This window comes from Lipomyces doorenjongii (assembly GCF_038497915.1).
Source record: "Lipomyces doorenjongii strain NRRL Y-27504 unplaced genomic scaffold V1508scaffold_14, whole genome shotgun sequence".
NCBI lineage: Eukaryota > Fungi > Ascomycota > Lipomycetes > Lipomycetales > Lipomycetaceae > Lipomyces > Lipomyces doorenjongii.
Genome location: NW_027118081.1, coordinates 111,918 through 135,735, shown reverse-complemented (window position 1 = coordinate 135,735; position 23,818 = coordinate 111,918). Strand labels below are relative to the sequence as shown.

General features: G+C 46.7%; 9 protein-coding genes across 9 annotated transcripts; 6 read left to right on the top strand and 3 right to left on the bottom strand.

Moving 5' to 3' along the window:
- Positions 1-170: 170 nt before the first annotated feature.
- Positions 171-1,415, top strand: V1508DRAFT_431563 (uncharacterized protein; the record flags this gene model as incomplete). The annotated part of the gene is made up of 5 exons (XM_066941928.1): positions 171-319; positions 396-808; positions 833-974; positions 1,010-1,177; positions 1,232-1,415. 5 exons carry the CDS (start codon positions 171-173, stop codon positions 1,413-1,415), a joined length of 1,056 nt encoding a protein of 351 aa, XP_066796913.1.
- Positions 1,416-1,830: 415 nt separating this feature from the next.
- On the top strand, positions 1,831-2,292 carry V1508DRAFT_431562 (uncharacterized protein; the record flags this gene model as incomplete). Its single annotated transcript, XM_066941927.1, has 1 exon — positions 1,831-2,292. One exon carries the CDS (start codon positions 1,831-1,833, stop codon positions 2,290-2,292), a length of 462 nt encoding a protein of 153 aa, XP_066796912.1.
- On the bottom strand, positions 2,277-3,994 carry V1508DRAFT_438387 (uncharacterized protein). The gene is made up of 3 exons (XM_066942175.1): positions 3,527-3,994; positions 3,332-3,445; positions 2,277-3,276 (listed from the first exon to the last, which is right to left on the bottom strand). The coding sequence occupies exons 1-3, from the start codon at positions 3,674-3,676 to the stop codon at positions 2,533-2,535; spliced, it is 1,008 nt and encodes a 335-aa protein (XP_066796911.1). The 5' UTR covers positions 3,677-3,994; the 3' UTR covers positions 2,277-2,532.
- A 285-nt stretch (positions 3,995-4,279) lies between these two features.
- Positions 4,280-5,248, top strand: V1508DRAFT_414097 (uncharacterized protein). Its single transcript, XM_066939879.1, has 4 exons — positions 4,280-4,388; positions 4,477-4,554; positions 4,647-4,739; positions 4,804-5,248. The coding sequence occupies exons 1-4, from the start codon at positions 4,383-4,385 to the stop codon at positions 4,816-4,818; spliced, it is 192 nt and encodes a 63-aa protein (XP_066796910.1). The 5' UTR covers positions 4,280-4,382; the 3' UTR covers positions 4,819-5,248.
- A 190-nt stretch (positions 5,249-5,438) lies between these two features.
- On the top strand, positions 5,439-7,572 carry V1508DRAFT_396405 (uncharacterized protein; the record flags this gene model as incomplete). Its single annotated transcript, XM_066938099.1, has 6 exons — positions 5,439-5,789; positions 5,878-5,986; positions 6,037-6,194; positions 6,264-7,259; positions 7,314-7,427; positions 7,477-7,572. 6 exons carry the CDS (start codon positions 5,439-5,441, stop codon positions 7,570-7,572), a joined length of 1,824 nt encoding a protein of 607 aa, XP_066796909.1.
- A 3,408-nt stretch (positions 7,573-10,980) lies between these two features.
- On the top strand, positions 10,981-12,088 carry V1508DRAFT_55004 (uncharacterized protein). Its single transcript, XM_066942957.1, has one exon. The coding sequence runs from the start codon at positions 11,095-11,097 to the stop codon at positions 11,974-11,976; it is 882 nt and encodes a 293-aa protein (XP_066796908.1). The 5' UTR covers positions 10,981-11,094; the 3' UTR covers positions 11,977-12,088.
- A 3,740-nt stretch (positions 12,089-15,828) lies between these two features.
- On the top strand, positions 15,829-20,177 carry V1508DRAFT_351974 (uncharacterized protein; the record flags this gene model as incomplete). Its single annotated transcript, XM_066936837.1, has 4 exons — positions 15,829-16,469; positions 16,527-17,787; positions 17,847-19,395; positions 19,450-20,177. 4 exons carry the CDS (start codon positions 15,829-15,831, stop codon positions 20,175-20,177), a joined length of 4,179 nt encoding a protein of 1,392 aa, XP_066796907.1.
- Positions 20,178-20,403: 226 nt separating this feature from the next.
- On the bottom strand, positions 20,404-21,464 carry V1508DRAFT_414079 (uncharacterized protein). The gene has a single exon (XM_066939878.1). The coding sequence runs from the start codon at positions 21,361-21,363 to the stop codon at positions 20,707-20,709; it is 657 nt and encodes a 218-aa protein (XP_066796906.1). The 5' UTR covers positions 21,364-21,464; the 3' UTR covers positions 20,404-20,706.
- On the bottom strand, positions 21,465-23,818 carry V1508DRAFT_414078 (nucleoside phosphatase family-domain-containing protein). The gene has a single exon (XM_066939877.1). The coding sequence runs from the start codon at positions 23,663-23,665 to the stop codon at positions 21,836-21,838; it is 1,830 nt and encodes a 609-aa protein (XP_066796905.1). The 5' UTR covers positions 23,666-23,818; the 3' UTR covers positions 21,465-21,835.

Below are 23,818 nucleotides of genomic sequence, written 5' to 3'. Positions count from 1 at the left end.
GATACGATATCTCCGATACCTGATTATGGTCAGGCTGATAAACAGCGGCGCTCGTCATCAAATCGGCAGACCTAAGCTCTGTGTATGTGCAGATAAATAGTTTGATCCAAAGCCTTTGACGCCATTGTAACTTCTATATTCTGCGGGGCAATATACCACTACAATTCATCATGAGGAATGCGAACGAATTTGTCGACTGCGTATTATCTGCTGCATTTGTCAAGCTGGTGTCAACGCCGATGTCAGTCACGAAGGACGTCTTGGATAAGCTGAAGCAAATTCAATCCAACGACCTGCCTGTTCCCTATGCTGCGAGAACGTACGCGAATGAAGTATTCTCGGTCTTTCCAGAAGATGTGTTTCCCACCGAATTCGAGGTGATAACGCACTTGCAGCTTCTCAGCATCTTTCGGAACCTGCGCACTCGAATATCGAACCGACGGCTTATTTGGTGTGTGGAATTCCATTATGAGAGCGGACATGTCCAAATTGTTTCACAAAGTCGATGAGTGGAATGGGTACAGGACGACCTCTACATCTGAGGTTCGATGGCAAGTGTACGTGGCCAGAGCAGTCGAGCGATACGCTCGGTGGTTCAATTCGCTTCCTGCCGCAGAATTGGATATCCGACTGAAGTTTCTTGGAGGTATTCCTTGTTCTATTGATATTGGCACGTTGCCGCCTATTGACGTTCTGATGATTTGGCACGTTCACCTGCTCCATCCTAGAGCCTATTGGGAGGACTGTATTCGCTCGAATCGACAAGGGGTTTTCAAGTCTATGGCGGTTCCATGGCTTGACATAGTCAGTATATTGCTCTAGGTTATATTAGAACTTTCTAACAGATTGAAGAGTCATGTAATGAAGTACAATGGCGATATTACCGACAGCGAACTCATCTATGACCCACCAAGCGATGCCAAGAAACATTTCAGGCGACCACAAACTGCAGTTTCGACAACGAAGACGACAATGTTATTAAGCATGTGCAATGTACAAATTGTCGAAGACGGGACATTCAAGTCGATTTTCATGCTGCTTTTCATCATGGTTGGGCAGAAGAGCAGTTTGAGAAGTATTGTCCTGAATGTGGGGCCATTATTGCTCGAGACTCCTTATCTGCACTTCAGTTTCTCGACGACTTCAGCCTACTATCTAGCAAAGGTATACCGATGAAGTATGTTCGTTAATTTGGGGCATATCTGAATCTTGCAGCTGACTTCGGATAAAGAGGAACATTGTTGGATTATTTAGGAGTAGACGACCGTGAGCAGTGTTCCTATCCCGGTTTTGCAAACGAAGTCCTTGGAGAATTATTTTCTATGCCCAAGCTTACTCTGGCATCAGGTGAAGGAATGGACGCTATTCGAGGCAAATTGAAAGACATGCTGGGCGACAAAGCAAAAATGATGTGATCCCCAACGGATTCAACGGCCAAATTCATCGCGACAATCAGTTCCCACTTCGGCGCATGCTGATTCGATATCAGGATAATCCGACTGCGTTTGCCATTGATCTACAAGCTGCAGTGATGCGGCAATGCTATTTTATTGACATCATGGATGCCCTCGCGTACTTCTCCTCCCCGTTCCGCAAACTGACAGTCAATAGGTCAATTGAACGTTTACTCAAGTTTCTCTACTTATTACATGCTAATCCCGGCAAGTGCCTTGCCCCGCCGCTTGATGTCGACTTAGCATGGCATACGTTTCAGCTCTCGTCCGCAAAATATATGGCAACGTACTTCGTTCTTACTGGTACCTATATTGACCACGATGATTCCATTGGCACGCCTGCACCCTTTCCGACGCACATAAACTGGCTGATAAGATGTGGCGCTCTCAATTCCCTTCTGACCCGCTTGGTTATGATGGCTGTACCTGTGTTTTCTGCGAATCCGAACGACAGTTCACATCGAGTCGTTCTTCAACATCCAAGAAACTACTTGCCAAAATCGCACCAGCAGATTCGCGCAAACGTTCGCAGAATATCGACGAGTTTTATGACATGGCTTGTACCACTGCCCGGAATAACGGAGCACGTGAGGTCGTCAGACTGCAGCCACCAACTACAGGAGTTAAGAGCGAATCTCCTATCCCACGACACCCGTACTTGTCTTTCCGGCCTCAAGGCGATCCGACAGCCAGTAATGTGTTTCAGCATTCCACTTCGGTCGATTATGCCCATGCAAAATGCATTACAATCATGAACCTCACTGGTACTTTACCAAAGGTCTCCAGAAATAGGGTCTCTTACGGAGCGGTGGCTTGTGGGGGCCTGGGCATAATGTAATTTTGATTACGACTAATGCAAACGTATTTGTTATAATACAAAAAAAATCATCCAATTAGGGAGCTAGCGACTCAAGCCGAAACGTGTAGCAACCTATACCATCAACAACAGCAAGCTGAAAAAAAGCGAACAATCAATACCTTACACGTAAAAACTCCAACAACCCCGACCCAGATCCCGAAACTTTCTCACGCAAAAAGTGCACGATTGTATACGAAAAAAATGCGAAGTAATAGTGGTCTAGTTTTTGACCGCCTGAGGCTGTGACGTAGTATTGGCTCCAGCAACACTTTCGTCGTACGACGGGTGGGACCTCTTGCGAAGGTCGAAAACCTTGCGATGCGGTCTTACCTTACCATTCTTGATATTCCGGCGCGATCGCATGATAAAACTTGACAAGTCGTCGTCCTCCTTGCTCTCGTCGTCTCGTTCTTGATGGCGTTCAATCATCGACCGGTACACCGCGTCAGGAATGACGGGGGTCACCAAACTCAATGTCTGCTGGCTAGAGGAAAGCAAGTTGAGCTTAACCATGTTCGTGGGACTTAGTGATGGTAAGTCGGGATTAACCTCAGCCAGAGTCACAGGCTTCATTCGTGGTGAGGTTGGCATAGCGCCCTCCTTCTCTGTCGCGGAGAAATGTGTGCTGCCGTTTGGCGTCCAGCGCTGGCTCAGTTTGTGAATTATCGCAGGCAAGTCTTCGCGAAATAGTAACCGCAACTGATTCTCAATCTGTAGCTGGATCAAGCGCGCGATCGCCGGAATAGAATCAAACGTGGAAGAAATCTTAATAGATTCAAGTGGATCGTTCCGGAACACGAGCGTCGCGCCCTTGGCTTTCGAAAAAACGAGGATGACGATGCCGGAGAGCGTAATCTCAGAAAGTGTGATCGTTAGCGGGATTTTGACTGATGCATTTGCTGCCAGAAATTTCGGTGACGTAAATGATGGTGTGAGATGCGAGTAAATATTAAGTGGGTTGGCCTAAACAGTAATAATCAGCATACAGCAGAATAATTTCAGCCGTCGAAATACTCACTTCAACTAGTGTCTGCAAAGACATGAAAGCATCGCCATTATAGGTTAACTTGAAGACACCACGAAACCGATCATCTGCTATATCTCCGATTTCGAGAATTTCCAGCTCTGGTGGCTAAATGGACGGTTAGTACGAGGCAATCATGCACTTTGCCACTAATGTGCAAGCCACATGCTTAATTGCAAGATTAAATACCTTTGTGCCCAGATTAAGATCTTTGACATGTATTGTGTCCACGATAATAGGTGGCTTGGTCCCTTTATTCAGCGCTTCAGTCAAGAGGACTTTCACCTTCGGATAGAAGTTCTCCTCCGTCGCGAATGGCCACGAGAATCGGAAAGACATATTCAGTTGCCAATTACGTACTGAAATACCAATATATCGACACTGACGGTCGTATTGCTACCTTGACTTGCTCGTTGATATGCGAATTTTTTGATGTGTGGAATCGAAAACACGCGACAGGACCTCAACTGTAGTCCCTAGCACACGCAAAATCAATTTTGCAAGATAGAACAAATATTCAGATCCGAAGCAAATTATATTCGAATTCGAAATCCTTGTGCGGACTGTGAATACCTGACTCTAATGGTCGCGTGAGTTTTTTTGCAACAAATAGGTCGAATTTTCCGTGCAGCCGACAGCGCATTTTCAAACCGCTAGTCACGGAGATTCGCTCTTCGCCCATATGGGGTACGCTCGAGCCCCAGCACTTATTAGGGCAGAAAGTCTTGTACCCGGTCAAGCGAGCCGGCCTAAGCCATTTCGGGCAGGCAACAAACACCTGTAGCTCCCATACTGTTATATACGCAATGTGCCAGACGTTACGCGTGAGATCTTCGCGCTCGCTGCTGATTGGGCCATGAGCCGTAATTCTACCCTAACCCTCGATGAAGCCCTTGATCGCACCATGTGGGTACCGCGGTTGTCCATAGTAAATCGGCGTACCCCTGGAGCACTTCAGCTGCGCAGGTTGGTAGACTCTTTCCACCCATTTTCTACTGATTCATATTTGTTTCACTCAACATTTCAGAAATCAACAGACAACATTATGTTGGTATGTACAATGCAACAACTAATTAAATTTTGCAATTAGCGGACTGACTGGGTAATGATGGTGGCTGACGGATATTGCTCATTTGTAGGTCAAGAAAGCCAATAACATCGTTTCGAAGCAGTGGTACTACCAGTTTAATCCTGCTCACAGAGAGCTCTGGATGAGAGTATGTGATTGCTTAATTGATCTACAATAAAGAGCGGTGTAGTGATGGACGCGGTCGCTCGGAAAGACAGAAGTACTAATTCCTCATTTTAGCACCCACGAAGCCCTCTCTATGTCATTCCTTACTGGATTGCCTTCTGGGGTGGCATGGGATATGCCACGTATTACCTGGGCAGGATGGTTCTTGTACGTTACAGCATAATATCGAATTACTATGCCTGAAGTTCTAACGCTTAATCTACGTGTATAGGGCAAGAAGGACTAATGCATTTGTCCCTGTTATAGTCCAGCGCAGCATAGAAGATGAATTATATTTCAACCGGGTCGGGTCCAAATGTGGTGCAGTGTATATACAGGCGGCATAGTTATTCGTTAGGGATAATTGGATTTTAGTGGTTGACCTTTAGAACTTATTGAATATTGTGCGACGCTATTAGGTTCATAATATCTGTCTCCGGAGAACAGTTTGCTCTTGCGGGTGCACTCGGACTCGAAACAACAGATTTGCATGTCCATAAGCATGAGACGCAATTAATTGGAGATAATTCATGTGAAAACTCGTCACCATGGATCCAGAGTTCCGAGCAGGCACAGAGCAGTCGTAATGTAAAAGTGACGTTTATGGGTGCAACTGCGCAAATATGATGCGCATAGTACCGTAGCCAACTTGTTGTTTGTGCTTGATCTACGAGGGTTGGCAGACGCGCGGCGAATGACGCAGTGTTCGTCAAGTCATCTGCCACACTGTGTACCCTCGCTAGTGCTGTGCAGATACATTTCAAACCTCACGCTAATTTACAGGATATAACATCAATTATTGTATATATTTTTAGTGCTGCTATTTGTGCTTCATATTCTTCATCTAATATCCGTCGATAATTCAGAATGGCTACGTTTGAGGACAATAACCCATTCGCAGGTGCCGACGAACTCGCTGCAGAGCAACTCCAAACAACAGATCACTTTGCGACGATTCTAGATTCAGAAGACCAAGATGACGATAGCAATGTCAGCGGGAAAGCATCTGGCTTCCCCAGCTTCAAGGACAGTTACGACACTTCGTCCCACATATCTGATGATCCCAATGCGGAGCGACCTACTGTCAGGGAAGGATTCTCATCACGGATTGAACAACTTCTTATCGGTAATCCAGATCTTGAAATTTTAATTGTCGACGCCGGAAAGAATCACGAAGGAAGTGGTGGTGGGTACATTGCGTATACCATCCGCACAGGGGTAAGTAATTCCTTATCGTGCTCAGGTTACCATTTTATTTTGGTTACTGCCATCTCGAATTTGATTTAAATATTAACTGATAATATAGGATTTATCGGTCAGACGACGATACTCCGAGTTTGAGAGTCTGCGCAATGGCCTTACGCGACTATTCCCCACTCTTATTGTCCCTCCTATTCCTGAGAAACATACTATGGGTTCGCTACTCGATATTTAATTGGTGAAAGGGGATTTAACGTGTTAATAGCTGATTATGCCGCCAAGCCTACTAAAGCTAAGGAGGATACGCGAATTATAGACCATCGGCGACGTATGTTGGCGGTTTTTCTCAACCGGTGTCGTGCAATGCGTCAGATCAGAGAACATGCTGTGTTCCAAAAATTTCTTGATCCCAATGTTAGCTGGGTGAGTTGCTACTAATTCTCGCTCTCTCGCTTAATAGCCATGATTATAGTATTTTCTAATAAGTTATAGATCGAAGTCTTGAACTCGCCGCCTCTAATATCAATCCCCAAATCAATTCTTCGTGCCCCACCACTTGATACTGGTAATCCCACACCTGAGCACACCTATCTACCGGTGCCTTCACCGTCAGCGCGGTTACGGGAAGGCGATGATATGGAGTTCCAGGCTGCAGAGATTAACGCCAAAGAATACGAGATTATCATGTCCAGCGGCATTGAGAGAGTTAACAAGAGGATCCTAAAACGTTATGGCGAAATTGCTGCCGACTTGGCCGAGCTAGGTGCAAGATACAACGCATGGAGTCTAAACGAAGTAAATACCCTCGCTGCCGCAATTGAAAACGTGGGACAAGCGGTTGATCTTACATATATTTCCACTGAGGAGCTCATTTCGTCGCTGTCATCTTCTTTCAGTGAGCCCCTTGGTGAGTCTGCGCAATTTGCAGCTGTTGTTAGAGCCGTTCTGAAATATCGTCACCAAAAAGCTTTGCAATACGAGATTACGAAAAATTCACTCGCTGTGAAGAAAGATCTTTTGGGAGGGCTGGAGCGGACAGAGATGGAATCCCAACGGATCAATGAGTATTTGCTTCGTCGAGATGATCACATCATTCGTGCTGATGGGCAAATCCCTCGTGATCCCGAAGCACCCGCAAACCAGGATGAGATTGCACAACCGGAAGTTACGAATGAATATGCCACGGCGATTGAGAATGGTAATAGTGCGCATGAGGAGTCTGCGAATGGGTCGACGCTCCAGGATGGGAGCGGTACAAGCGCTGGTGGCACGACAGCGACACGACGGTCCTTTGAGGACGAATCTTTTCCTCCAACTCATGCATACGTCGAAAATCCTTACGCTACCGTCCCCCGGGTAAAAAAGAGCAATGGATTCAGGATACCTGTTATTGGTAAAATTAGCGATGCCTTCCATGGCATAGTCGATGTTGATCCAGAAACGACGCGACGAAGTAATATTGGAAAGACAAGGGAGGAGATTCAGATTGTATGAATTTAGCAGGCTTTGTATCCAATCTAAGACTGTGCTAACTGTTAATAGTTCGAGGCGTCACTCAGAACCGCAGAGTCAGACCTGAAGCAGGCATCTGCATCTGTCAAGGCAGATCTGGCGCGGTACGAGAAGACAAAAGAGCATGACCTGCGGAGAATGATGGTATGTACTCCAGGCGATCATGCAAGTGTGACTAAATTGACAATAATAGATCGCATATGCGAAATGCCACATAGAGTGGGCGCGAAAGAATCTGGAATCGTGGGAGAGGGCGAAGGCTCGGATCGAGGAAATCACAGTGAAGTAAATATTAATTTCTGAATCCCTACATTTAGATCCTGACGCACATATTCTTTTGTCTATATGTAATATTTAGCGAGTTATATCCTCTGCATATTGCAGTGTAATTGGACGCGATGGTTGATTTTGGTTAATTAGTTCCCGCTGTTGTCTTTTACATTTTACAGGTACAGGATTGGTCAGCTTGGATTGTTGTTCGTAGTTAATATTGAATCAATAGTCTGCCGATGCCATGAAATTTAATGCGCATGCAGAGGAGAACGGCGCTAGAGTCCGCCACCGGACAAGTTTAGTCGCCAACGACGGCTAAAGATTTCCTTCCGTCAAGGCCATAAATGCAACTTATCTTCTTAGTGGAGGCATTTGTGACTTAAATGCAGCATAGCAAGGGCAGCATCATATTTCGAGTAAGAAACGAAACACGCATAAAGGATATGAAGGGCAGCAGCTTTTTGAGAAATGGCTCTGGTATTCTCACATGGCAACACAGTAGTCTGGGCGACTCAGAGAAATATTAGACTGAGTAATATGCTCATTACTCTGTGGCGCACCTGCGGTGTAGTGCATAAGGTCGAAGTTTGCCTATATTATGCGGGCCCTAAATTTCTAAAGGGTAGTAGAGCCGCATTGAAGTTTAATGTACACGGCCTATGAAATCTCGTCGTTCGAGCTATCAATGCATCGTTATCTTGTTGTTACCTGGGATTCCAGATGTTCGTGACGTGTTCTGACCATGGATGCCTAAATTTGCTCAGAGACTCGTGGTCACTACATCTCGACTTCCGCCCTCAAGCTCTGCGATAGTGGAGAGACTTCGCCCCGCAGCTGTCACTGTCAAGTGCTACTAAATAGAACAGCTGTTGAAAGCGGTCGGTGGAGCCGCGGAGTGTTGCCAATAACGTGCATTGACGTGACCGAGTCTCAAATATGACGTCGGCATCAGGTATTACTCTGACACCTTTGAAGGTTTGACCATGCCAGCAGAACGCCGCACGCTTGTGTAAAAGGGCGATGTTTCCCGACATTTCTAGCAGTTTACTCCCTTGCGTCGCTCTATGCACCTCGGGAAGTTGCTCTAAGGTTGCGGCGCTATGTTGTCGGTCAACTGGATACCATGCAAAATTAGCTTGGGAACCAATTGATAGTTGACTACACTGGCAAGCTTGCATGTCACTGAAAAGCTAATTTTATCGCATGTTCGCTCATACTTAACATGTGATAATGTAGTTAGTTGCTCGTAACATTACAGCACTGCGTTCTGAAGCTCGACCTACTTTTTCAGAAATACAGCGGATAGTGACGGGGTGAGCTTGTCAGTGAACTGATCTTACACAGGGAAATCGCAATCTTCACGGGGATATATTGAAGTCGCACAAGAGCAGACAAGATTGAGCCGAAGCAATCAAAATCTTGCGGACACCAAGGAATCGGAATGAAAGGCAATATTTCCCGGGAGCGACGATCTAGTAATGCGCCGTTTCCACCGAGGACGGTATACACGGCGTCGAGTGCCAGCAAATTCCTCTTGTTCAGAGTTCATCTCAATGGAACCATAGCTCTAGAGTAGAATTGCCCATGGACACTGCCAGTGATCTCTGAGGGCATGGGATCTGCAGAAGTTTGCAGCTCTGCGTCGCCCCTGTTGGCGAATAGGCGTCAGCTTCCTGAGCAAGTCCTCTAACTTGCTGTCGTCCCTCTAGTCGTATACAGCGACGAACTGCAATCATGAGGGGTAAGATTAGCAGGGCCTAACAAGCTCAAGGATTTGAGACGTTGGGCATCTCCTTGCACGGATATATCCACAATTTTTTGATGGTCTTATTGGCTACTTAATGCAAAAACAGACTATGATACAATCTTCCCAGGCACGGTCCAATGGCGACATCAAAATGCTTTTATAAGAACTCACTCAAACCAGGAGTTAGTCATCTAAGTGTAGGTTGGATGCAGCCATACGCAGGCATACGTAGGCGCCTTTGTCTTTTGACCATGTGATCTTCTCAGAGTAGATACCACATGGTACGTCCCTATAGATCCACCACAGGCAGAGTTAAGTTATAACGAATCATCTTCTGATACTTACCGAGTAGGGTCAAGATGACTGCCTGCCGGCCAAAGCTAGGAATATATTTTGAATCATAGCTGAGCTGAGTTGAGTTGTGTCGCCTTCCTAAGAATGGTACATAAAATTGGACTACGTATAAATAAAGGACTTAGCCGGCCACTTGGAACAACTGGGCGCCACCAACTCTCAAAGGGTCAAGAAGCTAGTCCAGATAGCTACTGGCACGTGTCATGTCACTTGGCCTGTAATCTGGTGGGAAATTTGCGTTTGACAAAAACCATCATATTGGGACCACCTGCCCGAGGAATTTCCAAGTGGCTTGCGTGTTTCTCAGTGAGTATATGCACTTGGATTTACAGTCAGGGCACCGCCGAAATGGCATGGCGAGGTCAAACCTGTCAGACGCATTGGCGCATGCTTCCCCGTGGCCATATTAGATTTAGTCTGCATATGTCACATCCTTCTACGAGTTGACCTAGTTCAGCACGATACGGCGCCCCACAGCAATTCTCACTATCATATATCTCCGGACCCCCCGCTCATGTAGTCTTCGTCCGGTTTCTTAACTTGTGCCCGCACTTCTTGACCCTCGTCCAGACTAAATTCTCTGCATGACAACCCAACGGGGGGTGATGCTCGGAGCAATTTGCATTTCGGCGAACTGCTCGAAGGTCAAGCAAAACTGTCTAGAGCTCAACGCTGTGATCGGCTAGCAAGGTAAGAACGCGTTCTATCTCTTCTATCCCATACTCTGCAGCGTTTAACTGCAGTCGCAACTGTTCGCTCTCAGCAACTATTCACAAACGTCGATTCATCAGGCTGCTCCATGTTCCTCATACTGAAACCTCAATATACGTTGTCCGCTGCCGGATCTCTCTGTGGGCGGTACCAGCACGTCCCCCGGCGGCCGCACGGCAAGAAAGCGAAGTGCATTGACACCTGCGCCGCAAAATTAAAGTTTCAAACCACTCTATCTGCCATGCTAGCTCTTCTTACGCTGGTAACGATACTAGCGGCTTTTACTTCTAAGCCTGTAATTCTTGGAAGGGGTGGCCTAACTTGTCAGTATTCGGTTTTGATGCTTCTGAGGCCAAAAGTCATTGCGAGTTTGCGGGTGCCATACACTAAGACTTTAATCTTCCAATGGTGCGATGAGAATTTAGCGAAATCCAGTTGTGCACGGCAGAACAGTTTCGACGACCGCAGCGGTTTGTAGGGGGCCATTATGGTAATAAACAGCCAAAATTATAAGTCTTCAAAGAGTTGTCTGAAGTATGCAAACAACGAGGAATAGTTTTGTGAGCGACTACTGAACCGACAAGCGTGCGTGTTAGATTGGGGCGTTTATCACGTTTAATTACTAACTGCTGTTGTATAGAAAAGTCTGGTAACCAGATTTATTAAACGAACGCGAATTCTGCATGTCTGGCAGTTTTCCGTGACGAACCAAAGACAAACATTGAAATGGCTAGCTTCGGCACGGTAATACCACCCGAGTCTAGCACGGAGGCCGAGCTACAGCGCGAAATGTCCCGTGCAGAACAACGAGCTAGAGCTCATAGTCCAGACACCTCAGCATCGTCAGCTAGTGCGGCGACCGGCGAACATAGTTCGCCTAGGTCTGGGGCTTCGGCAAGTGGAAGTGGAAGTGGAAGTAGTGGCAACAATCTGGACGAAGACCGCTACGAGTTATCGTTCGTGATTCGTCCACCCTCGACTGTAAGCGTTTCCGCTGATGTTTCCCCACCCGTTATCGTACGAATTAGGCGGTTTCGTGGCGACCATGAGATAGGAGCGCCAGCATTGACTTCGTCCTCGCCAGTTTCGGAACGATCGCACTCGAGTTTACGTAGTTTAGAGGATGCTACGTACATATCGAGCAGCGAGAACAGTAGCGGTTTGGAGGAAGGGATAATATTACTGTTTCAGTTAGCACTATATGACGCAGACGAATACACCGCGATCGAGCCCTCATCGCTTCAGGGTGTCACGGTAGTGTCACCAGAAGTTTACCTTGATCCACAGCGACAGTTAGAAGCCGACGACAACAATGAGGACGTCGCGGCGCGAGCATACAGATATTTCGGCGTATTTTCGAATTTCAGGATTACTGAACCAGGACATTACCGGTTGTTCGTTGTGCTCCTTCAGGGTGTTGGCTTGGCACCGCTGATGCACGGCCAAGTGGCACCGGCGGGGCGGCAACTGGCTCGGATTACAGTGCCCATCACGGCTGCAGAAATAAGCGAACAGACTGCGGAAGATGAGAATGGAGTAATAGGAGACGAAGAGCGCCGGATTTTGCAGCATTTGCAGGAGCAGGGTGCGGATGTTCCGAGCTATTGAATCGGATCGGTGTGGTACTGAGTGCAATTTGCAAGGAATGTACGATTAGAAAATGTGTACGTTATAATTGTGAAGTATGTAGTACTAACTAATGACATGAATTTTTAATTAAATGAAAACAGAGTTGCTGGTTAAACGGCTGTCTCGGTCGTCGATCGCTGTTAAATAACCGTCGACGGTTCTCAAGTGTTGACATGCGACCCACCGAGAAATAGACTGGACTGGTCACCAGCTGATATCTGTCATTGACCGGCAATGCTTCCATTCACAGCAATTAATCGAACAGCGCAATATAAGCTGCTCACTGACCAGGTGGCCACTGAGAAAGTAACACGTCGAAATTAACTGCAACGTACACGACGTACATGTTGATACATTACTACTCACTTCATCACTTTCAAGGTTGTCGGTGATGAGCATCCTTCAATGCACAAGCAGCTGCAGTTGAATCTGTCATAACTCATTGCTTTGACCACTTATCAAGCTTTTATTCATTGGCGTTCGACCTGATTGTGCTGAATTTAGAATATCACATAAATTTAAATGAAAGCAAAAGGAAGAAATTTACTTTAGAACGGACCAATAGCTGCATGAATCTTAATATCTCATGCGCCAGTCATTCTTGTCCTTGCATAACTGGTGCATTAGCCCAAATCCATCCTAATAGAGCCACTGGGGGTTCTGCCAAGGCAAGGCTGCAGCACTATAAAAATAGCGTTCATTATTGACAACTAAAGCGCGTCATCGCACTCACAGACAGGTGCTCCCAGTGCAGTCCCGGACAACCGGACAAACTGCAATAAAAGTTCCTCAATACATATTTAGAAGAGACTAATTGGACTTAAGGTTGTATATAACTGACCAATTCATATGCGAATGAAGGACGGCGCTCGTGGACAAAGGTTAAGGGTTGTTTATTTTTGTTTGATTCTAGATACATATCAGGAAAACGCCAGGGAAATTCAATTCCAGGCTTCCGTAATCAGGTAAGCCTCCCGTCTGGTAACAGCTTGGAGATTCGCATTGGCAGACACCTGTGCATACATACTATTATTGAATAGCCGGGGGTGCCACGAATAACGACTTAATGATTAAGTTATTCATACGAGTATTCGCAAGTCGAATACGAATAAATCGTTGCCGACTACTTATACAATAATTCTACGAATAAAATTTGCATTATCCGTAATTATTCGTAAATCCTAAATAGCACTGATTTCCTCAGATCGCAGCACACCAGACGCCTCGTAGTCTCCGTACTCAACGAGTTCGTCCAAAAGCCTAGTAAATCGCGGCCACTAAACAATCTTTCAGCTACCGACACCCCAGAGGCTGGTATAGCTATAAAATCTGGCGGTCGCTACCATTCGCGGATATTCATCACTATGTGTTCTCCACCAAGAGTGTAGCCAATTTTCTCCTTTGTCACTGACTTATCTGGCTTTACAACTCTATCTTCATAGTACCGGTCGAGGTGAGAAACAAAGTCGTTGCAAACGCGGTGTCAGAACCCAGTTCCAGAGATGAGACGACGACGCAACAACGCTCGGTGTCATTGGCTTTGCCCTAACCTCACTACGAACAATGACGAATCGAATACGAATAAGACATCCCCATACGAATATAAGTTGCGCAAAAAATCGAATACGAATATTCTCTTTTTTTTCAACTTTAAGGAGTGCAGCAAATCAGTAACCAGTCAGTCATCTTGCGGAGATAGCCACAAATAGGGTATAAGCGTGCCAGAGTTGTTGGCATGAGTGACGTCAGCGCAGCGCCTCATCACATTGTATATGGGGAACATCACAACCTAAAAACCGTGATTCGGCACTGCTACGTTGTTCTATTCCAGGCCTGCGACTGGCGACGTACTTGTCTTCTGGGGCGCGTCTTCGTAACTGAGTAATGACGCGTGGGCCAACCTAGAATGCCTCTGATCTGCAAGGGCCCCCTTATTCTGGCAGAGTGACCTCCAGCCTCATCTTGCCTGCCTTTGCAGTTGTAGGGTATTTGGTGATGCGATGACCCAGCACTCACTGACCGCGGACTCAGAAAACCCCTGACTATGTTGCTGGAAACCAAGTCCGGTGGCAGAATTACGCGCCGGCGTGGCTTCTCTTTGCCTGTTGGCGTGTCCCCCGGGGGGGATTCGTTGAGCATTCGCCGTTCCTTTAAACTGGATGATCTCTGTCCGGCATATCAAACATTTATGGGCCCATAAATACTTCAACGTTGGGCCTCGTGCACTTGGATCTGCCGGGATCACCGCCGTCATCAGTTGAAAACATACGGCCAATATCTGGAAGATTGCAAAGCGAAACCTGCATCAGCACCATCATCGGATAGTTACAATTCGAATTAACAGGGTATGTCATCGCAAGAATATTATAAGGAAAATGGCGAAGGCCAGTCTCGAGGGTACGGCGCAGGACCTAGTGGGTTCGAAGGAGAACGTGCACCTGGTGGCGGTGCCTATGTATGTCATACCAATCTCATATCTCTCGTGATGGAACAAGTACTTAATAATATTCACTTCTAGTACGGCCCACAACAGCCGCAGCAGGCTTATGGCGGTGGAGGAGGATACGGCCCACCAGGGGGGTATGGATACGGTGGCCCAGGAGGTCAATACAACCAAGGCGGATATTTTGGACAAACCGGGCCTCAGTACAGTCGTCCTCCACAGCAGGTACGGTTAAGAGTTCGATACAGATACTGCTATTGTTGTTGAAGAAAGGCGATGAGCCCTACATGATCCTCCATGATCACCGTCATATAGGGCATAGAGTAACCATTGAAATATAGGGTCAGACGGGCACCAACAGCAGTAACTGCTGTTTGGGCATTTGTGCCGCTCTGGCGGCGTGCTGCTGTTTGGTATGTTGAATCTGAATTCGAATGGCTGCAAACCAATGCTGATCTTCAACAAGGAGGCATTTTGCTGAATCCTAAACACGATCAATTGATACGAGATCATGCAACAATATGGGGTTTGATCGGATTTTCCTCGCAATTTCGGATACCGATTTGGTTTGCGGTTTGCCGGTGTTGTGGATACATTATTGTCATCTGATACGGTTGTCTGCCATGTAGTCTCCACACAATGTTCCATGTAATAATTGCTAGATATCAATAGTTCATTGAATTTATACGTACTTCTAAAGGATGTGTCTCTTGACTGAAATACGAAATCACTCTAACACGCATTGTGAAGTTAGTTCAGCATAATGACAAGTCCCGAGGAAGGCGCGTTTACAACTTGCGAAGTCAGGGGTACGGTAGGCCCGCGCACGATTTGGCGTGCATTCGAGAGTACCACCTTCTGAAAATTTCTTTCCGCCCAACACGGAAAGCCTAAAGGGTTGCGACAAGAACATCCTTGCAACCACATATTCAATTTGTTGAACGGCACGTTACAAGCAGCACTCTATACGACTATTTTCTTGAGTAATTTGTATATTGTAGTTCTTGTTTACCTCTCCAGCATAGAGATCTCTCCTGGCCATATTGAAGTATAGAGAAGAGAGTAGAAAGCACGCGTGCTACTGGAGGACTTTGCAGAGAATATCAGTACTCTCTAATTTTCTCGTTATTATTATATACGTGCTCCTTACTGGAATGCTCTAAGGTATACTATTCGGTTTTGTTGCTGTCAAGTTTGGTGACTATTTGGGGTTGTGAAATCAACGGCGCTGCTTACGGTAGCGATGACCTTGAATAAGGAGGCGAACCAGGGCAGAATTGTTTATTCGTCGCGAATGAACAGACATGAATATTGTTGTTCATTTTTCCACTATGTAGCTAACCCTTGCAGCAGAAATATTAGACTATATTGTGTCAAATTAATAGCCCATGCTGTCTCCATCGCCATCACCTTCACCACCAATATCTCGGTCTGATACACCATCACTTTCGGCGGGCATGACTTCGCCGAATAACGCCGCGCCAAGATCGCCATCTCTTTCATCGACTTCGTCGTTGTCAATCAAGAGGCCGCTCTCCGACGCGGCTGATGACGACGAAGGGTCTCCTCGAGTTCGTCTTCTCGAAGACACCTCCTTTGCTGCTGACGGCTTGGATGATCTCTCTGGCGATGCGGTAGAGTACAAGCGGCCGATTCCGCTTCGGCTTCCCGGGGGCGAGCGTCAGATGATGGATGTCGATGATGAGCGTCCGCGTTCCGCAATGTCGAATTGGACAACTATATCGTCATCACCTCAACTTCAGGAATACGAAGTCCAGTCCGCGCTCCCGTCGCGCGAGGAACAGATTGCGACGATTAACAGATTATGTAATATTCCAGTAGAGGAGGGCCAGACGTGGTATATCATCGCGAAGGGATGGTGGGATGAATTCACAACTTCCGAGACATGCGAGGATATTGGGCCGATTGACAACACTTCTATTCTCGATGACCGCCAGAAACTGAAATCTGCTGATGATTGTGAGTTTGAAATTGTTTCGGAAAATGCATGGCTGCAATTGCGAGCGTGGTAAGTTCCTTTCTTCCCTTCGTTTGTGGCAGAAGTAATCGTTAATGGCCAACAAAGGTTCGGTGAGAGCGAAGATTCCGAAGCCGTTGCCCGCACTGCCGTCAACACTTCTCCGTTTTCCAAGAATATTGAGGTCGAGGTGTATCCTCCCGTTTACACATTGCATCATCTCACAACCAGGTCTTCGGACTCGGCACCGGTTCCTTCTGTGGTCATGTCTCGAACCAGCAGTTACAGAGATCTAGAAGCAGCCGTTAAAGATCGTTTAGACATTCGGGGTCAAGTTCGGGTTTGGAAGTTGCAATCGCCGCCATCCAGTAAACTCGACATTGCGCGGTTCAAATTAATCAACGAGAAGGAGGTGGTCGACGGTAAGGATGAGTCACTTCAGGATCTTGGGCTTGGAATGGACGCAGCTTTAGCTGTGGAAGAAAAGTCGCCATTCTCCGATGAATGGGTCACCGAGAAGAAAGATTTTATTGGGTCCTATACCAACAACTCATTGTCGGTGGCAAATAATGCCAGTATTCGAAATCGCAGTACGCATAGCGTTCGTCCGATCCCAAAGCGGCCTCAATCAGAGCCAAGCGGTCGAACGAAGGGGACTACCGGACTGTCAAACCTTGGGAACACTTGCTATATGAATTCCGCGTTACAATGTTTGACCCATGTCGAGGAGCTTACAAAATACTTTTTGCTGGATTCATATAAGGCGGAATTAAATCCTCAGAATCCTCTTGGTATGGACGGAAAAGTGGCATCTGCTTACGGTCAGCTCGTTCACAATATTTTTGGAAGCGCAAACACGATGGCGTCATTTGTGCCGCGGGAAATTAAAGGAGTTATTGGCCGATACGGACCGATGTTTTCAGGATACGGACAGCATGATTCTCAGGAGTTTCTTGCATTCTTGCTTGACGGCCTTCACGAGGATCTCAACCGCATCCTCAAGAAGCCCTACACTGAGAAACCAGAACTGCCGGACGATCAGGTCGATAGCAAAGAAGCGGTTGTTGAACTTGCCAACAAATGCTGGGAACTCCATCGCATGCGCAATGACTCTGTCATTCAGGACTTATTCGCCGGAATGTACAAGTCGACACTTGTGTGTCCTGTTTGCAACAAGGTCAGTATTACATTCGACCCATTTATGGATTTGACGCTGCCATTACCGATCGACAACACATGGAGTAAGGAGATTTACTTCGTTCCTGCGAAGGGCAGGCCAGTGAAAGTCGATGTTGAGCTTAACGGTGGCGCTTCCATTAAAGAGTACAAGGCTTATGTCGCTAAAATCGTGAAAGTTGATCCTAAAAAGGTATGATTCTTCTAATAAAATGTTTGCAAAGTCGAGTTTGCTGAGATGCAATATTGCAGTTGATATCCGCGTCCATCTACAGCAACAAATTTTTCTCTTTCCATAAGGACTCAGATCTGGTTTCAGACAAGATCGACTCTAATGAAGACGGATTTTTATACGAGCTGGACGAAGTCCCTATGGAGCCCGATTATTCCGATATTATGATCTTCCCGGTCCTCAACCGGACAGACAAGGTTCCGGGAGACTATCATTCTCGGGAGATCTTCGGTTACCCGTTCCTGATCACACTTACTCCCACCGAGGCTTCATCATATAATAAGATATACGAGAAACTAGTTGAGAAATACAAGGGTATGTCGACCAATAAAGTTCTGGAGGAATGGGGGGACGATGGTGGTACTGTCGAGCTTGGCAGTCCATCTCGGCCGGAGATTTTTAGCGTGAATGCGGTTAGCTCTTATGGACGAGTGTACAAAAGTCTTAACGCAGTATTCTCGAGATTGGATGGCGGCGAGGATATTCGCGACCGTTATGAAAAGGCAAGGAAGACAACGCAACCGCACCCTTTCAAGCAGACATCAATGATACTGGATCCTGTGGATCCGGCTGATGATGCGGACGAAGAAGGTGGTGTTTCATCTTTAGTTGATAGTGAGAGCACGGCAGCTGCAGATGCCGAACGTTCCGCGCTACAACCACTACAGCCGCTACCATTGATAGCCGAACCAGCAGCTGAGTACGATGACAATGCTGACGAACATTGGCTTGATGGCAGTCGAGGTAATTCGTCGGACATCGAGATGCAGGATGCCAGTGATAAGGACAATAACAGCGCTGTGGTTCCGAGTTCTCTACTTCCGAATGGTGTCGGGCCGAATGAAGTTTCAGATGACGACTCAGAAGGTGAATCATTGAGCATGGCTTCGCTCTTCGATTCTGCAGACAAAGGGGTGAAAAATGGAAGTTCCACAGGTTATGGACCGCAGCTTCCAGGCTATGGTGCACCTTCTTGGGAATCTGATGGTTCAACTGGCGGACATGATTCTTATGTGACAATGGGAGAGTCACTTGTATGCTACTGGAATAAGGAAGTCTATGATGCCTGTTTTGGAGCCGACGAATCCGATAGTCTTCGTGGGCAGCCAGTCTGGAAACTTATCGAAACTGTTGTTAGTGAGGAGTTGCAGCAGAAACGAGCGCGGAGACGGTCCAAGCAGAACCAGGATATCAGTTTGGAAGACTGTCTGAATTTGTTCTCTAAACCGGAAGTCCTTGGTGAGGACGATTTGTGGTATTGTCCTCGATGTAAGAAACATCAGCAAGCGGTTAAGACGTTCGAAATATGGAAAGTACCCGATATTTTCGCCGTGCATCTTAAGCGATTTTCGAGCAGCTCCCGACGAGATAAGATCGACGTGAAGATTGACTTTCCAGTTGAAGGCTTGGATCTCTCTGATAGAGTAGGTGATCCCAAGCAGTCGCAGAGTCCTGAACATCTCGTCTACGATCTGTTTGCGGTCGACAACCATTTTGGTGGATTAGGAGGTGGCCATTACACTGCTAATGTTAAGAATTTCGTTGATGGGAAGTGGTATTATTTTGATGGTAGGTTTGATTCGTTGCACCTGGTAATCAGACTAAGGACTAACACTTCTTCAGATTCGTCTGTCCGTCCGGTTACTGCCGAAGACGGTATAACAGCCGCAGCGTACATGCTCTTCTATCGGCGACGTTCCTCCACGCCACTAGGCGGCTCAAAGTTCCATGGCAGTATAAGCTCGTCGACAGCACATGAGCAAGCATTTGGTACTTCGTCATCGTCATCTGACAAAGAGATCGGTTCGCCAGTGTCGCAGTCCTTAAATTCGCCACCACTGTATTCTGAGGCAACTCTGCCTAGTGCGATCAGCTTCAACGTCAATACGTCTCCTTCCTCCTCTTCGAGTTCTTCGTCCTCCGCCTCATCCGTTCCACGATTTCCTGGAGAAGGGCGGACACTCGGTTCAGACGCTATTAGCGTTGCTAGCACGCCATGGCCAACTGGTCTTGCGAGCCGTCATATTAAATGCGGAGTCGGATTCGAAATGCCTAAGGGGAGTGCTCTGCTCGGTGTGGGCACTGATAGTGCAGAGGATCCTGCGGTTTCTGGAACCAGTCCCAGTGGCCTATTAGATCCTGGCGTCTTGGATGACGACACAGATGATGTGGAGGTCGTGTTTGGCGATGATGATCCCAACATGACGGATGTTGCTGAACTTTCGAGCGATGCCGTCGTCGCTAGCGGTGTAGCGGTAGGCGACGAAGTTGTTGAAATCAAACCGGAATCTGATTTCGATGATGACGAAACGGTAGACGATATCCATGTCGATTCAGATGCATGTGCTTAATAGAGTTGGTTGTAAAAAAAGGGTTACGATGAGGCGCATTTGTGATGATTTAATCTATATATCTTTTTCTTTGCTGGTGGTTAGTTATTTTTGCATGTATGTGGTTTCGTTTCTATGCATCTTTATTTTTAGGTTTACAGGAGTGGTAGTTTCGAATTTGTTGTCCTTCCTGGACATCAGGCATCTCGATGGAAAGGTTGAAGGTGATGCATGAGTAGAGTCTGCATGTATGGTTATGACATGTATCAAAGAGAACATGTCTCTCCAGGTCTCATGACCCGGCAGATTATTTATCTATCTTTTGGCAAAATATATGCATGTCCTCCATTGCATTACGTCTATATGCAGACATCTCTTAACAGTTATTAAAATCCACTTTCATACATGCTACCATCTCGTTGACGTAAAACTAAATAAAAATACACCCCATGCATGGAATTATACGGCCGATCTGTCATCAACAGCCCATCTTTACACCTAACCATATGCAATCAAACTTATATGCCCATTAAGTCACAGCTGGGATAAGCTAAATCCACGCTTGTATGCGCCTCTCCTGTATCAGTCCACCGGCCATCATATACCACGCAGCAGTAAACATAGCTAGACATGACAACCCAAAGAAGACCAAAGTCTGCGTACTAAACTGTACCATCAACACGCGCCGACCGATATGGTGCATATGCTCAACGTAGCTCAAATATGCGTTGATGATTGTAAACAATGCGCATGCTAAGAAGACTAGTCCCCATGCCAACGCCCCTTTGTTCTGTAATGACGGCTCATTAATTATCATTTTATCTGGACCTAAAATCGAGCGACCGGGTGGAAGATAGAAATTGGTAATGAAAGCAAAGGAAGTCGTTGTAAATCCTGCGGCCAGCCTTAGCCAGGCGAGGAAATTCCGCTCATTGGCGCCCAAATCTCTACCATCACATGGATCATTATTGCAAATCATAGCATGGAAAAATGGGCTTTTAAAATGCATATCCCATTGAGTAATTTCGTGTAGTGGCACAAGAGGACCCTCACTGGGACCATCAATGTGCAGGAAGGTTGCAAACCCTGCCTCGGGAAGAGGACCATGGAGTGTTCTTTCAGTTTCTAGAATTGACGATATCGAGGCGTAGGACTTGCTTGTCACTGGTATCAGTGGAGCCTTCTCGTTAGGAGTGTGTACTTCCATTGTGAGGTTCTGTGACAGATTCGGCGGTTCGCGCAGCAAGGAGTCCAAATTATTCTCACGAAGATGGACGTAAGCACGGGCTTAAAGTAGAGATCTGCGACTGCAATTGGTCTCCCGTTCTCAATATTACCCGTCCGTCGTGCTGCGTATATCATAGCACAGTTAGCCCCAACCCAGAACCGCGCCCGTAATCTTAGTTGTCCATCCACCCACTCCTTATGATACTGCAGCCATGAATCATATAGACAGCCATTTAACATACTGGATAAATATTTGCACTTTGATAGTATCAATTTACTTCAAGGTAACTAGTTCTATTCCATGTATTAAACACGAGTATATTTATAAGCAATTAGAAATCAAAGGGACCTCACAAAACTAAGCACATCCAAATAATACTCTAAGATCCCGCTTCTTATGTAACAAACGATGCGAAAACGCCCCAAACCAGTCCCACAATCTATGCAAAAATTTAGACCGGCGTGGCCGCATTTGTGACAAAGTTTACACCGCTCTCCAGTCCGCTTGGCGTATTGGTTCCGAACACGCGTCGACGATATCGCTTCGGAGTAAGTGTAAACGTCAATTTCCGGCGACGGAATTTGCCAGTCAGAACATACGCCATCATGATGAATATTGCTGCAAACATCAAAAGTCCTGGTAATCTCCTTTGACTGAGAGTACTTTGCCTCGATAAGCTCGTCACATTGAAGCCGTAGTCATCCCACCAGCCATCCAAGTCATCATCCTTCTCGGGAATTAATGGAACTACTTTTCCTATGTCTAACTTCTCGGGAATAAAGTTGCCATTGTTAGGGCCATAGCCAACAACTGTGTGGCTCGAATTGGCAGTCGCAAATGTAGGAGCCAAAGGAACTTCACTGGACGCGTACAAAATCATCTTCCCTAGTGTCCAACTCAGCTCCACACCATTGATTGTGTCAACGCTCTTAAAATGATCCACAAAGCCTTTGTTCGATGCTGCGTCAACTACTTTGTCTGTACCACTTGTTGATGCCGTTAACGCTGAAGTCCGAGGTACACCAAAACCGGAATGCAGAACATTCATGACCCAAGAACCCTTAAAACAAAGGAGCTTTAACTGGTCCTTGTCGATATTCTTCGTATCCTTCGCCTTTTTCATTTCTGACCAGTCACGTGCGCAGAAAGTCTGCACTTTCTTGGAAAAAGTTGCGTAGTCATAGGCACCTCCACCAGCAGCACCCTCTAATTCTTTATCGCTGCCGCCCATAGGCACCACGTCCGCAAACAATCTCGATTTCATGGTATGCCAATACTCACTAACTCCGATAAAATGATTGACATCAAAATCAATTCTAGGAGCGTGCACACCGCCGAAGAGACAGGGATCGTCGTTACAGGGCAAGTCTTTCGATAACAGTGGATACGTCTTGGAAAGGCATTCCGTCAAATTTCCACTTCCTTGCAATATCCGTCTGCCCAACAATGGCTCGTCATCGTCTCGGTACCCATTTGGTGAGCATGGATCTATGATTACTTCTCGCCTGCTAGATACTGACTCGTCATTCGACGGAGTTGACGACTTGGCCTCCGCTTCTTCGACAAGTAACTCAATATACCGTCTATGTGCTTGGTTCGCTCCATAGCCCAACCAGGTTGACACAAAAACCCCGAATTCTCTCGGCTCACCTGATTGAGTGCGAAGTCGAACTGCGTATAAATCGTCCATGTGTTTCTCGGCCTCGGAAGCATTCGGCGCGAACGCAACTTGCGCAGAAGCACCGCCCATATCCAAAAATCCATATGTATGATGTCCTTTCCCATGATTGTGCTTGTCTGGAGCATCCAACGCGCCCATCATATAGTTCAATGCCAGCCAGCCATACAGTCCCTCCGTCTCGCCATCAATAATCTTGATATGAGCATCGCAGTCTGTGAGAAGGAATGTCGACTTCGCCGTTATGTATTCGCATGCTCTGCTGAGTATTTTTTGCTGGTCTTCGGGAGATAATAGTCGCATACCCGCTGTCGCGTACAAAAAAATCGGTGTCTCGGCATGTTTCTCCCGTGGAATAATTTTCTTCGCATGTTCAATCAACGGCTCTAGATGCGACTCAGCAAGATCGTCAACATGCGTGCTGTAAGAAGATATGCCTGGGTTGACTTTCTTGTACCAATCGACACCGCCCTTGCCGACCTTCGGCAGCGTCAACTTGGACGTGAATGTTGACGGCCAGGAGTAAATCTGGACACGCGACCCGCTCGACCCGGCGTCGATAACGATACCGTAGCTGGTCGCTTTGGCTTGAATATTAGGCATTGTAATTCTGGAGTTCTCGTCGAGAACTGTTGCTGATGTGGAGTCCCCGGGTCGGTTCAACTGGGACAGTTGCACCTCCAAAGATCATCCTCGTACGCCGAACCGGATCTCGACTGTGGCGGGAGCCGTTGAGCTTCATTAAATGTTCCCCAC

Excerpts from the sequence above, each read along its gene's own strand:
- V1508DRAFT_438387 (XM_066942175.1), bottom strand. The coding sequence starts at position 3,676 with ATGTCTTTCCGATTCTCGTGGCCATTCGCGACGGAGGAGAACTTCTAT. Across the intron at positions 3,446-3,526 it reads ATCTTAATCTGGGCACAAAG|CCACCAGAGCTGGAAATTCT; the intron begins GTATTTAATCTT and ends CCGTCCATTTAG. Across the intron at positions 3,277-3,331 it reads CTTTGCAGACACTAGTTGAA|GCCAACCCACTTAATATTTA; the intron begins GTGAGTATTTCG and ends ATTACTGTTTAG.
- V1508DRAFT_414097 (XM_066939879.1), top strand. Across the intron at positions 4,555-4,646 it reads ACAGAGAGCTCTGGATGAGA|CACCCACGAAGCCCTCTCTA; the intron begins GTATGTGATTGC and ends TCCTCATTTTAG.
- V1508DRAFT_55004 (XM_066942957.1), top strand. The coding sequence starts at position 11,095 with ATGGCTAGCTTCGGCACGGTAATACCACCCGAGTCTAGCACGGAGGCC.
- V1508DRAFT_414079 (XM_066939878.1), bottom strand. The coding sequence starts at position 21,363 with ATGGAAGTACACACTCCTAACGAGAAGGCTCCACTGATACCAGTGACA.
- V1508DRAFT_414078 (XM_066939877.1), bottom strand. The coding sequence starts at position 23,665 with ATGCCTAATATTCAAGCCAAAGCGACCAGCTACGGTATCGTTATCGAC.